Here is a 15,566-nt window from a genome sequence, read left to right as displayed (position 1 = left end):
TAATATACTTAATGGCTGAAAACTAACACAATAAAAAGCACAGATTTTAAGAGCATTTCATTATTGGTGTGTAACTTTAAACTACATTGTAAATAACATAAATTATCCTTTGATGTATAAAAATTAAAATACTTGATACTTTGAGGAAAATACTCTTTACTGTGAGGGTGACAGAGCAATGGTACAGGTTGCCCAGAGAGGTTGTGGAGTCTGTGGAGTCTCCTTCTCTGGAGACACTCAAGGCCTGCCTGGATGCCCTCCTGTGCAGTGTGCTGTAGGTGATCCCGCTTGGCGGGGGGCTGGACTAGGTGATCTTCAGAGGTCCCTTCCATTTCCAATCATTCTGTGAGTCTGGGACTAAAATATCTGACTTACCTTTATAGTGAGTACACTACCAATTCACATGTTCACTGCCATAAAGATTATAGAAAGGGCTAAGTGTGTGAATCACTTGCTAGTTAATGCATATGTTAATTCATAATGTCAGTGACTGATTTCTTCTTGTTCAGGTTTTCATGCTCCAACCATGTCCTGGCCAGTTGCAGGCACACTTATGATTGAACCAACAGAGTCTGAAGACAAGGCAGAGCTGGACAGGTTTTGTGATGCAATGATCAGTATTCGACAGGAAATTGCTGAAATAGAGGAGGGCAGGATGGACCCTCAGATTAACCCATTAAAGGTAAGACGATAAAGAAAGCATTAGTATCATCAGCTTAACCTTGGATGCTTACTTGAACCCATTTCAGCCCATTTCCTGGTCTTTCAGTACTGCAGAAAATAATCGCATACAACTAAATAATCTTTTAAAACTAAAATCGCAATGCCGATGATGGGCTTCGGGACCCAGGGTGCCCTGACCTGGAGGACCGGGACGGTGGGGATGACAAACTCCCAACTGACCCTGAACGTGTGCGGGATTTGCTACTCCACCTGGATCCCTACAAGTCCATGGGTCCGGATGGGATTCATCCCCGGGTGCTGAAAGAGCTGGCGGATGTCATCGCGGAACCTCTATCAATTATTTTTCAACGATCCTGGGAATTTGGAGAGGTCCCAGTAGACTGGAAGCTGGCAAATGTTGTGCCAATTTTCAAGAAGGGTCAGAAAGAAGACCCTAGCAATTACAGGCCTGTCAGTCTCACGTCAGTGCCTGGTAAAATCATGGAGAAGTTGGTTCTCGGACTTATTGAGGCGCACCTGGGGGACAAAGCAGTCATTGGTCCCAGCCAGCATGGGTTTGTGAAGGGTAGGTCCTGCCTAACTAACCTGATTTCCTTTTATGATAAGATCACCCGTATGGTGGACCAAGGGAAACCAGCTGATGTGATTTTTTTGGACATCAGCAAGGCTTTTGACACGGTTTCCCATAGGATCCTACTGGACAAAATGTCCACCATACAGCTAAATAAAAACATCATACGATGGGTGAGCAATTGGCTAACGGGCAGGGCCCAAAGGGTTATGGTAAATGGGGCTGCGTCAGGCTGGCGGGCGGTCACCAGTGGGGTCCCTCAAGGCTCCATTTTAGGGCCGGTACTTTTCAATATTTTTATAAATGATCTGGATGTAGGAATAGAGGGTATTTTGAGCAAGTTTGCTGATGACACCAAACTTGGAGGAGTTGTGGACTCGAATGAGGGCGTAAAGGCCTTGCAGAGGGATCTGGACAGGTTGGAGAGCTGGGCGATCACCAACTGCATGAAGTTCAATAAGAGCAAGTGCCGGGTCCTGCACCTGGGACGGGGAAACCCTGGCTGCATGTACAGACTGGGCGATGAGACGCTGGAGAGCAGCCTAGAAGAGAGGGATCTGGGGGTCGTGGTAGACAGCAAGTTGAATATGAGCCAGCAGTGTGCCCTGGCAGCCAGGAGGGCCAATCGTATCCTGGGGTGCATCAAGAACGGCATCGCTAGTAGGTCAAGGGAGGTGATTGTCCCGCTCTACTCTGCGCTGGTGCGGCCTCACCTCGAGTACTGTGTGCAGTTCTGGGCACCACAGTATAAAAAGGACATGAAACTGTTGGAAAGTGTCCAGAGGAGGGCTACGAAGATGGTGAAAGGCCTGGAGGGGAAGACATACGAGGAACAGCTGAGGTCACTGGGCCTGTTCAGCCTGGAGAAGAGGAGGCTGAGGGGGGACCTCATCACAGTCTACAACTTCCTCGTAAGGGGTTGTCAAGAGGCAGGAGACCTTTTCTCCATTAACACTAGTGACAGGACCCGCGGGAACGGGGTTAAGCTGAGGCAGGGGAAATTTAGGCTGGACGTCAGGAGGGGGTTCTTCACAGAGAGGGTGGTTGCACACTGGAACAGGCTCCCCAGGGAAGTGGTCACTGCACCGAGCCTGTCTGAATTTAAGAAGAGATTGGACTGTGAACTTAGGCACATGGTCTGAACTTTTGGGTAGACCTGTGCGGTGTCGAGAGTTGGACTTGATGATCCTTAAGGGTCCCTTCCAACTCAGGATATTCTATGATTCTATGATTCTATGATTCTATGATTCTAAATACAACATTAACCAGTGTGCAAACTGGATTGAGCATCATGAGGCTGAATGGAATAAGCCTTAAGCATAGTTTGGTGGGGGCAGATGAATACCTCAAAATTTGACTTAGAAAACTTAGCAGTTCTCTGAATTTGAATTTTGATTTTCCCCAGTAAGAAACCCAAACTTTGCTGACACAGCAGAGGATGTTATTAAGGAAGTATATCGTCTATAATTTCGGGGGCCATGTCAAAGTAATGAGGAAGAGGTGCTTATTTATCAGGCATAAGAAGGGAAGTGAAATTACCTTATAACTAACAGTAAAATAAAGAGTGGATGAATTATTTTAGCAACTGTGGTATATAACAGCTTTAGGCTCAAGTTCTGTTCAGCTGTTGTAAATCTGCACTAAATTTTCATGTACTGAGAGGATTTAGTGAAAAGCTAGAAACATATGCAAACTTTGGGTGAAAATATCCAGCTACTGACTTGCTTCCTGTTTTAAATCTTTTTTTTTTTTCTTTTTTTTTTTTCCGAGATACATTGTGAGGAGAAACTCTAGACAGTAATGTGACTAAGTAGTTATGTGAATTTGAAGGCTTCATACTGATTTGTTCAATTGAATCCAGCAACTTCATGTCTTAAACATGTCTTTCTGCTTGTAGATGTCACCACATACTCTAAACTGTGTCACTTCTTCAAAGTGGGATCGTCCTTATTCCAGAGAAGTGGCAGCATTCCCACTGGTGAGTAAATGATGGAATACTAGTGATGTGGTCATACATTAATTTGCTTTCCGCTCTGCGGTTTTCTGATCCATTGTAGAAGACCTAATTTGGTAAGAATAAAAACTATAGACTTTTCTTTTCAACTGTTACTCTGTTTTTGTGTGTGAGCTCTACAGCAGTTCTATTAGTTTTATTTGCAAGACAAGGAAAATAACTTTAAAAAAAAAATCTCTAATGAAGTTTGAACTTACATTTAAATGCTGAGATTTAGAAATTTTGGATGTTCTTACTGAGAAGTGAGTTAGAACTCTAGTCACTTCAGCCTGGACATTCTGCACCAGACACTCCCAAAACAATCCCACATCATGATGTTCAACGCTCTGCTACAAAGAACTTAGATGAGAGCTTGACAAGCTGCAAGCTCAGCATGGGGCAAGCAACATAAATGTGAGCCAGCTACAAATAAAGGCCAGACTGGAGCTGGACATATCAGATTTCCTCAGAGCATTGCATAAAATTGCTTCCATAACCTTATAAACAGCTAACTAAGCACATGTAACAAACACATACAACTCCTCTCACCTGAAAGTGAATTGCACCTGCTTTATTGCTAATGAACTGTTTCAAAGAAAAATTATATAACTGTAATTGTGAAGTTGCTAGCTTGCTTTATTTTAATTAACTTTATTTTTCACATATATTAGAACTATATTGAACAACATGGGTCTTGTTAGTCTCCATCACTTTTCTGTGTGTTTTTTTTTTTTTTAATCTGTTAACCATTATTCAAAGCATCATAGTGTTCATTTATTTCATGATAACTGGATAACTGCTTCTTTGCAAGCGTGTGTTAGAGGACATGCATGCACTTTTCTGAAAATGGAAATAGCCTTTTGACTGCTATCTTTATTATACATACATGTTAACTTTAAGGGTTTGAAAATAAATTGGAGTTATTATTTCACTTAAAATTCACTTTTCCAACATTTATCATTTTTAAAACTTCTAGTGTCTACTACATTTATACACATTTGCTTGGCATAAAGATTAAAATATTTTTTTCAACTTCTTGTTCTGCACTTAGCCGTTTGTGAAACCTGAGAGCAAGTTTTGGCCCACAATTGCTCGCATTGATGACATATACGGAGATCAACACCTGGTTTGTACCTGCCCACCAATGGAAGCCTACGAATCTCCCTTCTCTGAACAGAAGAGAGCGTCTTCGTAACACTGCCTCCAACTGCCTGAGTTTCTGAGTCCATCAGGATGGCCTTCTCCTCCCAGACCTGATAGGGAATTTATATACTGTGTATATTTTGGGTAATCATTGTGTTTGTTAATTGAATCACTGCTCAGTTAAAATGTAAATACAATCAGTACATTAGGTGTAAACAATGTGTGTGTTCCACAGCAGCTGATGTTAAAGTTGCCTTGATTAAGCATTTTGTCTGTTTTGTGCTAAAGTTTTAACAATTAACTTTCAATTTGTGATGTGGCATAGAAAATATTGTTTAAAAAAGTTAGAAAAAAAGCAGATGCATAAGGCAATACAATTAAATATTAACTGCAATAGTAATTGTTTATATTTTGTAAAAACTGATGAAGTAGATTGTTTAATTTACTTCACGTATTACCAGTAACATTGCTAATGTTAATATTTCATTACTGTTTTTTTACCTACCAATGTTAGTATTCTAATAAAATTGGTCAGAATTTTAAGTGTCATCATTTTTTGGATTTTGACTTTTTACAGAGTTCTGTTCAACACAGCAGTATAGAACTGATGCTCCTGAAAATTAAGTTTTTATTTGTCAGAGTTGCCACAATGGAAACTGATTCTATCTGAAACAAAATACTGGCAGAGATTAACATTGAGATAAATCTGTGATTTTTCATGGTTAGTTTTACTGAGCAGTAAAAAACTTACTTTTTTTCTGTATCACCTCAATTTTTCCTTGAAGTTCCCTCTGATCCTATCTTATTCCAAAGAAGGCATGGAGCAAGTTACATGTAGCTACTTGTAGCTACTGCTACATGTAATACCATGCTCAATTACAAGGTAGTCAGAATGCAAACCTTAAACGTGGTCATCTTCCAATCTGTTCCCAGCCATATTTATATTAACCTACCTGTCCAGTTACACAGACAGACTGTAAATGTGACAGCAGAAGAGCATACCGGAAAGGAGTGTGGTCTTTGCAGGTACAATTGTGTTTAATGCACGTGAGCTCCTCTGTAGTGACAGGTGCCCTTGGCCACCTGAAGCAGGATTTGGTGAATCAGGAAGCAGGTAATACTCAGAAATAGGGCTGCATGGTTTTGTGCTTAACAGCAGTAACTACTTAACCTCTTCTTCGAGAGGTACGTGCACAGTCATGCCCAGAAGCTTTCTCTGAAGTGGCACAGATGAGCCTAGTGTTTACAGCGCTGCATATAAGTACCATACTTTTGGGAATTCCCTTTAGGAATTTGGGAGTTGCAACTTACACATTACCTACCTTATGACTTCCATGGGGGGATTAGTTAAACAGAAAAACTGCAGATGACTGGGAATAGGAAAGGCTTTCATTAAAGAAAGGCTGGGCCAGGTATCAGTTTTGATCTGAAAAGGTGCACCTGGCTCTCAAAATGTCTAAATACACAGTGGAGAATATTAGAACTTTCTAATGGAGAATCTACTACTGAAAAGGGCATTCTTCCATAGCTACTGATAACAGCACTGTGGGGGCTAAAAAGGGGGGTGGAAGGGGGAGGGAAACATCACTAAACTTTGCTTGTGTTATTAGGAAAGGCTTTCTGGGTTGTCAAACTATCTCCACAAAGTCTTCTCAAGCTACTTTAATGTGTGGTAAAGGCACCGTTAAGCTGCCTGATTGTGTCTGTAACTGCAACGTTTAATTTAGAGTGAATTTTTTAAAGAAGTACATACTTGTATTAAGTGGCATACTTTCCACGGTTGACCTTAAACCAACAAATTTGTGGCTAATGGTAGATTAACAATAAACTCAATCACAGTGCAGTCATATAAATCAGAAATAACCACATTTCCTAATAGACAAGATTTACTAAGAGTTCTGCATTAAAATAAGCTTATAAGAGTGGTCTTGTAAACATAAATCAGAGCCATTCACAAAATAAATACTAAAAATTCCACCAACACTCATGTAAGGCTGGGACATGAATTTAAAAAATGTACTTTCCTATGCACAGTTTTGAGAGCTTTCCCTCTCAAAATGGTGCAGAGCTACTATAGATCCAAGTGACCAATTGGTAAAAAAAATGATTGAATGGAAAAGAGGGCATCTTTGCTTATTGAAAAAAATGCAAATGAGCCTTACAGAGGTAAAATGACATCTGTTAATAAAATAAAATGCACTACCATTATGTAAAACAGATATTCAACAGGATGTAAGACTGTCTACAGCTCTTTTAAATTGCATGCTTACTATTAATACTAATCCACCTACTGAACAAAGGCTGAATCCTCATTTAAATAAGCACAGAAAAAGCCAAAGAGCTAATTCTTTCACAACTGTTCAGCAACACCTGTTTGGTTCGATTTGGTTTGGTTTTTGATACATTACCAGGGACACTACCAACTTTACGTATGTTGGATGCTACTGAAATCCTAAGGAGACCAGCAGGGTAGGTGAGGAGAGAGAGAAGTTACTTAGAAAGAAATGAATAAGCCACTGAGCTAACATTTGGCCATGGAGAAGACGAATACCACGTGCCTCTGAATGACCAGTTCATTGTGCACGACCTGAGTGCTGAGCAGCTCCCGGCTCCGCTGCCAGCCCTGCAGGGAGGGCTTGCTCCAGCTCTGGGACATGGACTGAAATCCAACTAACATGCTTCCTTCAAAAGCTCAGCAGAGACCAGAGTAGCAACACAACAGCCATTGCTGTAGAGTATGTGTGAGCCCATAAATACAGATGTTGGGTTGTGGTCGTTTTTCTTCTTAATTTAACAATTTTTGCATTGATAAATGAAAGGAATATAAAGCCTTGTGTTTTAAGGAAAAAGAAGCCCACCTAAGGAAAGTACATAGTAATCCAGAAAAAATAAATCTCAAAAAAATATTATGATTTAAGTAAGTGGATAATAGTAAAAACCAAAATTAGCAACTTTTCTGAATCATAAAATATTTAATAAGGTATATTTGGGGGGGATATATTGTATATAAAATTTCAGATCACAATATGAAGCGATTTGAACCCTCTCCAAGCTAGCACTGCCTTCAATGCTGTGTAGATGTATTGCCACTGATACAAGACCTACTAAAAGCATACAGTTTAACTAATACAGAAGTGGCAGTTTTTAATATGAAATATTTTTTACACAACTAGAGTGTCTTGAATACCCTCTTTAAGTGCAAAAAACACAGATCACTTTACACTAATGCAGCAACAATGCATTCATATTGTTCTCATTAGTCATTAGTAGTCAACTTGCATAAGATACAAGAAAAGCACAATGAAGCTCACAAAAATAGACTAAAAATCAGCCTGTTCTTGAAAAAAAAAATACAGCATAATGGAAGAAAAAGACAAAAAAGGATTATGCACACCACAGAATTTGCTGTTCTTTAATCCAGCTGGCTTAAGTGCTGTTTCTGGTTTTTGCTGTTTGTTTTTTTTTTTGTGGATTTTTGTTTTGTAGTTGGCTTCTTTTTTTTTTTTTTAATTTTATTTTTTTTTATGTAAATCAAACCACATGGACCAGGCACAACTAATATTCAGGAGGCAGTGTGTAGCTAAAACTTCACTAACTTTTTATCATCCCCATAATTTATCCTCCTCTGTCCTGAGGTAGTTACAAAAAAACAAATCATAAATTAAGCATCAGCTAGGCCAGTAAGAGCTGAGGCTTCTTCTTTTTTTTTCTTTAAAAACTATTTGTTAACTGGCCAAAACTACCCTTGATGTTAAAAGACAGCTGAGAATTAAGAGTTCTCACTACACCAAAAAGATGGCTATGAGGGGAAGAGGGTTAGCTGCTTCAAAATGTGACAATATATTGAGTCCCATCAAGCTGGCTGGTCCACTGTTGAATTCCCCATGTTTATTCTCCTTTACTGTCTATAAAGTCACTGGGAGAAGTTCGGAAGGATCTGAGCACATCATCGTCCTTTGCTGTAACCAGGGAAGAACTGGTCCAATAGGGTCTGCAGTATCTTGTTGGGAACCATGGTGTAGCCCTTCCCCAGGTCATAGCGGCAGGCAGGGCAAGTGAAGACCTCAGCTCTGAAGGAACGCTGTAAACAACTCTAGGACATAAAAAAGATTGGGAAGTAAATTGTGAGAACTTCATTTTATACTGACAGCTTAACCAGCAAAAACTAAGAAATTACTATAAACCAAAGACACAATTTTCTGTACTTCCAGTAAAAAGAAAAAAAAAAAAAAAAAAGGAAGTCATTACCAAGCCCTGTGGGGCATATTTTTGCCTATGTGACTAAAATGACCTAACAAAAGAACTCTGCTCAGGACTGGGATGTGAAACGTTGAGTCTGGGAGGAATTAAAAAACATCACTGCTGAGATTTCCATTAATGCCTTCCTGTGAAGCAGAGCTACATTTGCAGCTTCTTTCTAGCATCCCTGTTAGAATGCAACAGTACTCCAGACCTTCATGTCAAGCTGAAGGTGAATTAACAGGTATATTGTTTAAGTAACAGCATCCATCTATTCACCTCACCTGACAAGACTCAGTTAAACCTTACAGACACGTTTAGAGTAATATGGTAATTTGTAATGAACCCAAATAATTTTCTTGTATTTACCCTCTACTGTTTCAACAACTCTTCATTAAAGTGTTACACATTTTTAAGATCTGTTTTTATCCCTTAACTATGAAAAATTAAATTATTGTTTCCATACCAACATTTGGCTCAAGTAATTTCCTAACATAACTCCACTGAACATAATGGAATGACAGCAATGATAAACTTGACTCATTATGTCTATCAGGATTTATACTAAGCACAGTTACACTCTTTATTACGTAAAATTAAGATTACGCAGCAATCACTGAAGGCAAACTCATTGCAAGTTATTGCTCAGAATGCTAGGCAATAATTATCAACTTTCTAAAATACATTTTGGCTCTAGTGACTGCTGTCTCAGAGCCAAGAAAACAGCCCAGAGCATGACCGAATTTATTCTTACTTTACAGACGTTGTGGAGGCACTCTGTTGTCACTGGCTGGTAAACCAGCTCCTGGCAGCAGACACACATAAAGGATTGTTCCAGTTTCTTCAAAAAATTCTAGTGTAGGGCAAAGGACAAAAAAGACATACTATTAAGAGGCACACCAAAAAATATGCAAAGTATTTATATTTTAACTAAATTTATTATTTACAAAACTACATTGCCCAGCTTCTGTAATTACTACATACATGTAAATTATTAATGAACTTGTGTATGAAATTCACATTCAACACTCAGACCTAAGCCGAGAAGGTGATAAAATCAGTTGGCCTCTGAAAAAGTGTCAAATGCATAGATTAACTGATGAGACACTTGTGTAATGAGCTAGTCTTTTACCAAACTCGCTTAACAAAATGTAAAAATATTACAAAAGTGGTTTAAGTTGCCAAACTCAATCTATAAAGTGGTTAGACAGTTGCTTTGCTTTGCAAAGAAATTGCTTATGCTGGAACTCCTCTAGTGTACTCTTCAAGACTTGGTCGTTACATTTCCTTCCAGAGCCAACCAGCACTAAGACAATATTGATAAGATCCAGGCATTTTCTCTCGATGCTATTATCTATGCCTATATTCTGATCACATTTATTACACGTCTACTTACAGTCTCTTCCTTCATTTCATCAGGATTGAACCACGTTTTCTCTAATACTATTCATGGAAAGGTGCAGTTTTAGTAAATGACACTTTTTACATAAAGATTGATGAACTTCCAAAAGTTCTTAAATCCTCCAAATCCAAGAGTGTGGCACTCATCAGGAAGCAGGTCCATAACCATTTAATTTCCCTGCTCTCCCACAATCCAGAGAACTAATGTTTGAAAAATTATTTCCTTGAGTATGAATATTATAAAGAAAATGAAACGTATTGGAGAGTTCCTCAAACCTGATTCTTAGCATAGGTGAGAGCATTTAGTAGTAGTGTTTATTAACTGTTGCTAGAATTTTGCTTGTCTCTGAAATGCTGCAGAATGATCTCTGCTGCTGTGCCAAGGGAGAAGAAAACTGCTTCACATTACTCTTACTCAGAATGTCACCTCTGCCTGTGCCTATGGATTACAGCTAGCTGAACAGCCTCTTTTGTCCTCCCTCCGAATTCTCTGCAGTCTGTAAAACAACTTCCCTGGTTTTTAAATCTTCTCAGAGTACCTCTGAGGAATCTCATAATACATTTGTATCAGGTGTTTTACACATACAAGCATCTTTATCTCTGACACATCAGAGATCTCCAAATACCTCAAGCATAAAGATTTGAGTATAGAAAAATGGTACCTGTATAGCTAAAATATGGTTCTTTGCAATAACTTAAAAAAAATCTTTAACAATTTATTTAGTTAAAATGGGAATATAGTTTTTTCAACCAGAAAGTTTTACATTGTCATAGCAGCTACCCATTCCTACAGTATTTCCTTTAGTAGCAAACAAATGAAACTCTTACCAAAATGTTGGTTAGGAACCTGTAGAAAAATGACTTTTCAGTAACTCAACTGCTTTTAAATTATTGTTTTCTCTTTTTCAGAAACATATATCTCTCTTGCTTATGTACAACTTTGGGCTGAAATTCTTTCTAATGATTGCAGACACTGGATTGAACAAAGACAAATGCTTGTATCTTTCCAATGTTGGTTCATACACAAAGGTACAGCATTACTTTGCATTATAGCAAAACCATTGAAGTGAAAGAACAGGGAGCTATATTTAGATGTTTTTTTTTGTTGTTTGTTTGTTTGTTTTTTCTGTTAGAGAAGCACTATAAATAGCCAGTGGTAATTCTCAGATAAAATAGATATGTATATTCATTTTAGACATTAATTTTCCAGCCAATGGTTTGTTTTTCACTGAAAAACATTTTCGTTGATACAGGGTTTTATAAAGTTACTTTAAATTCGTAGTGTTTTGATTTCTTCTGCAAAACAGCTAAAGTAACTATGAACTTGACATTGGTAAGACTACTTATCACTGAAGGATATAGAATTTCAGGAGATATACCTTCTGTGGACTTTTTTTTTATATTAGTATCTATAGTTTCTTCAATCTTGAGCTACTTTTGCTATTCTCTTGACATTTGGGAGAGCAAAGTATTTTCACTCTTACGGAAGGTTCCTTCTCTAAAGACCGGAATATTCTTGATTTGGATTAGAATATTAAATTCCGTATCTAAGCTTGAAAATGACCGTACTTTTGTCTCCTTAAACAAAGAAAGCAAGCTATATATTCTGCCATAAAATTATTTTCCGTCAAAACAAAAAGTGGTGTCTAGAACCATCTTTCTTCATGCCTGATTTCTCACATCAGTAAAGCACAAAAAATATATTTTCATTTCAGAGAAAACATGCTCCCTTCAAAAAGGAATATACAAGCACTTTTAATGCTTTTTGAGTAAGACAAGATCTCTACTATGTCAATGTCAATGTAGTCATCACCAGCAAACCCTAAAAGGATTTGCTATGGGATTGCTATTGCTATAAAAAGGATTATTTTCTTTAATTCAAAGCTTTACAAATAAAAGTAATGCTAGAAACAGTATGTATTCAGCAAAAGTACAAGTAAATTATGTTTTAAGAGAGACTGAAGATTTCTCCTAACACTTAAAGGAAAGTAAAATAAAGAAAGTGAAAAATTTAAGCATGCAGCAAACATACTGGTCCTTCCTTAAGAGAAGCAAGTACTTCATCCCACAGTTTCTGGTTCATACAATCTTCTCTAATCAGCCATTGCTGTTCTTGGGTCAATTGGAAAGCTTCTCCTTTCCCTCCATCTCCCATTCTCATGGCTTTAGGTGTATTTGTAGGTTCCTCTATACCTGCTTAAGATTATGACCATCAGACACAGTAATACCAGAGTGTTAGTCTAAGCTAATATAAGGGGAAGGCAAAACTGTTTCTAGAAGGGACTACATGGACTACACCCAAAAAATGCGGCAATCAAATCCCTACTCCAACTCACTTCAGCTCAGCATTACTCTGGAATGCACAGAAGACTGTTCATTTTTCTACTGAGCTTAAATAAAAAACCCCTAAGTGTAGTAAAAAAATTCATAAGATCCCTAGGCTACTACTGTATCACAGAACATGTGCTTAACGATTTACACTGGTACTCCAAATAGCTTCCTGTTTCTGCGAAGTTTTCATGTTGTTGGCTTACTAAACATAACAAGACAGACTTTGCTGATGAATGCTAAAAAGTAAAAAGAAATACCATCGTCAATTGTCCTTTTCTGGTTTCCATTACTCTGGCTGGTTGGCTCCTGTTTCACAGTTTGCTTTTTAACCTTATCTTTCTTCTCCTTACTAGCCATGGCTTCCAAATAACCTTCTGGATACTAAAATAAAAAGCATAGATTTAAAACAAAACCCACCAGAATACAGGAATTTCCAAATATGAGCAAGACTAATTTCTACAAGACTCTGAAACCCTATGACTACATATTGGAATAATTACAAAATAATTTTTAAAACCCTACATGATGTAGAAAAGTTTAAAATTACTATCCATATTTGAGAAATTGTAGCCAAGTGAAAGGATCTAATCTAGAGTGAGTTCTGTCAAAATGAAACCGATATCCAAATCCATGCCCTTTCAACTACACAAAGTTTCCTGCAAAGGCAAAGTTGAAGATGATGGTATATAGTATGATAAACTATTGCCTTGCTGAGAAAAGAAATACTGTGTTAATTCTTTCCATCTTTCATGGATTCTGCAATGCCTGAGTCCTCCTGGCTCAGTTTTCTTTTGTGCCTGAAACACATTATCTGTACAAACTCTTCAGTCGCACATAGAGAAAAGCACATAAAAATGAACACTTTTTTGATTTCTCAGATACATTTTTCAAACTGGATTCAAACTCTTAATTTTCTAATATACACATGCAAAGTAATTCACTGCTAAGACAGAAAGCATCACCTACTATTCCTTCTGCTTTGTCAGTTTTTTAAAGATCTTTCCAGTTTACTGGTAATTTTTTTATTTTTATTTTTTGTATATGATCCTACCCCAGTGAAGTACAGGAAAAATGGGGCTTTAATTTAACTGATTTCCATTTTTGGATTGCATTTACTTGAACTGATAAAAAAATTCCTGCTCTGCCAGCCTTGATTCGAACCTGTACACTCAGACCCAGTTTCTTTGACCGTTCCATTCCTTCTGAAGTCCAAGGTGCAGGCTCAACGTCATCTCTCCTCAGAAGATAGCGCCAAACTAAAAATCCACATTTTCCAATTTCTGGCCAATATTTCACCACCTACAGAAAAATATAGAATTACTGTCATTACAAGTGAAACACATATATAGAGTCATACTTTAATTGTTCAAGAAGAAATCAGAATGCTAAGTCACATGTTGTTATAAAGTGGCCTTTCCATTACCTGTAAAAGTTGTGTGGTTTTGTTTTTTTTTTTAATATAAATATAGTGTTCTTTATTTCAGATGTTGAGAAGTCATCAAATGTTCAAAAGCTAGAGCACAGTTGGAAGGTGTGAGGAAATTAGTTGATTTCCAGTGATGAATATCATTCAGTAAGCACACGTAAGTAGCTTACGTGTTCAACTTTATATATCCTATTATTGGACTACGTTCTATTATCACTGCTCTGACTAATTTCATTTCAGTTCTTTGTGGAATGAACTAAGACTAAAATGCTATCATGGAGAAAAAAGAATTCTTTCTTTTAAGCAATAACAAAGAATTTACAATGCAACACACACAAGACTTTTTAAAACAGCTTTAGAAAAATGTTATGTTGTACACAGTAGAAATCAAAGTACCTTGTAAATGCCATCATATCTGTTGCCTTCCTCTGGGGCATATTTGCTGATCCGCCGTCCTTTTGAACTACGTACAACTCTGACTGGCTTACCAGCTCTCCAATTCTTAGACTCTGCTCCATTTTTATCATCCAAGGGGGCATCACAGTTAAGTGCCAATGCCCTAAAGACAGATTTAAAACATTCATAAAACAGATTGCTTTGTACAACATATTTTTGAGAATTAATGTTATTACATCATGTCTACTGCCCATATCGAATTACATTTTGTAGTATTATAGAATTACATATTTGTAGTATTGATAGTATTGAGGGGGTTAAAAAAATACAACAAAAGGAAAATGTTTTCTATCACTCCCCACTAACAGAAGATTTTTAGACTTTTTAAGTGCATACACAGAAGTAATGAATGCAAGAAAAAATGTTATACAGAAAAAGTACATAGTAACCGTGAAAAAATCTCTAAGTAACTGAAGTCTCTCCCGTAATACATAAAATGCCTCAGAGTAGGAGTTAAATAATAATAGATAACTCACAGACAAGCAAACCTTTTTATCCTATATGAAGACTCTCTTCTAGAAACCCAGAGAAAAGTAGTAAGAATGTCCACACCTACCAGACCAAACAGCTGCAACAAACAGTATAGTATCTCTGCTATCATCGTCTGATTTAACCACGGATTGAAAAGCCTTCAGAATCAGACTCAAATCAAACCACATATCTCAGAACAGAAGAAATAATGTGGTTCATAAACAGTAACGGTACAAATATACATGTAAAATCCACATTGTAAAGAATGGTGTGAGACAGGGATACAATGAATATTGCAAAAAAAACCATCATAGATAGATAGATAAATAAAAGGAGAAATATTTGGACAAGCACAAAAACAATTCTGGTCCTACTACATAGAGTCATATCAATCTTCTGCACCAAAGTGCTTGAGAACTTTTATCAAAATCATTAATGGAGAGCAGCACCTTACTATACTCTGTAAATATAGCATGGAGTGTACTGCTGCAAAGCTACAAGACAAGATTTGCCTGTGGATATATCATTTCCTAAAAGCAGAAACATGCTGACACTAAGAAGCACAGCTCTTAATTCTATTTTGAAAAGGATGTTGCTCTATTCACTGAAAATGTTTGCTGATCTATTGCTTAAACCTTCCATCTTCCCTCCTTGTTCTTGTTCACATCACGTTCTCCCTCTCTCTCTCTCTTTCTCCCTTGCTCCCTCCTTTCCTCCCTCCCTTCCTCCCTCCCTTCCTCCTTTTCTCAGCATCCAAGCCAGGCTTTTCCTCTCTCTCCTTTAAACACCACCAAAAAGCTGAAAGAATCTCTCTCCGTTCTACTTGACAGCAGTACATCAGACGTAAAAGG

The 15,566-nt window shown here is 37.6% G+C and overlaps 2 protein-coding genes across 8 annotated transcripts in view; one reads left to right on the top strand and one right to left on the bottom strand.

Moving 5' to 3' along the window:
• Positions 1-8,173, top strand: part of GLDC (glycine decarboxylase) — a gene marked incomplete at its 5' end in the record, with an annotated part of 46,066 nt that extends 37,893 nt beyond the window's left edge. Inside the window, 3 exons of the mRNA XM_084504640.1 lie at positions 510-682; positions 3,153-3,233; positions 4,300-8,173. Coding sequence (XP_084360766.1) covers positions 510-682; positions 3,153-3,233; positions 4,300-4,443 — 398 coding nt within the window. The 3' untranslated portion in view covers positions 4,444-8,173. The remainder of the gene's footprint in view (positions 1-509; positions 683-3,152; positions 3,234-4,299) is intronic.
• Positions 7,344-15,566, bottom strand: part of UHRF2 (ubiquitin like with PHD and ring finger domains 2) — an 85,590-nt gene continuing 77,367 nt past the window's right edge. For 4 of the 7 annotated variants that reach the window (XM_084505420.1, XM_084505423.1, XM_084505422.1 and 1 more), the window contains 6 exons: positions 14,185-14,347; positions 13,524-13,661; positions 12,620-12,743; positions 12,064-12,227; positions 9,385-9,483; positions 7,344-8,484 (listed from right to left, as the gene is read on the bottom strand). In XM_084505420.1, the coding sequence (XP_084361546.1) occupies positions 8,338-8,484; positions 9,385-9,483; positions 12,064-12,227; positions 12,620-12,743; positions 13,524-13,661; positions 14,185-14,347 (835 nt within the window). In that variant the 3' untranslated portion in view covers positions 7,344-8,337. The remainder of the gene's footprint in view (positions 8,485-9,384; positions 9,484-12,063; positions 12,228-12,619; positions 12,744-13,523; positions 13,662-14,184; positions 14,348-15,566) is intronic. The other 3 variants (XM_084505421.1, XM_084505424.1, XM_084505425.1) reach the window with 2 other exon arrangements.

This window comes from Aythya ferina (assembly GCF_964211825.1).
Source record: "Aythya ferina genome assembly, chromosome: Z".
Classification (NCBI taxonomy): domain Eukaryota; kingdom Metazoa; phylum Chordata; class Aves; order Anseriformes; family Anatidae; genus Aythya; species Aythya ferina.
Note: the sequence above shows the minus strand (reverse complement) of the source record. Positions and strands in the feature narration are given on the sequence as shown.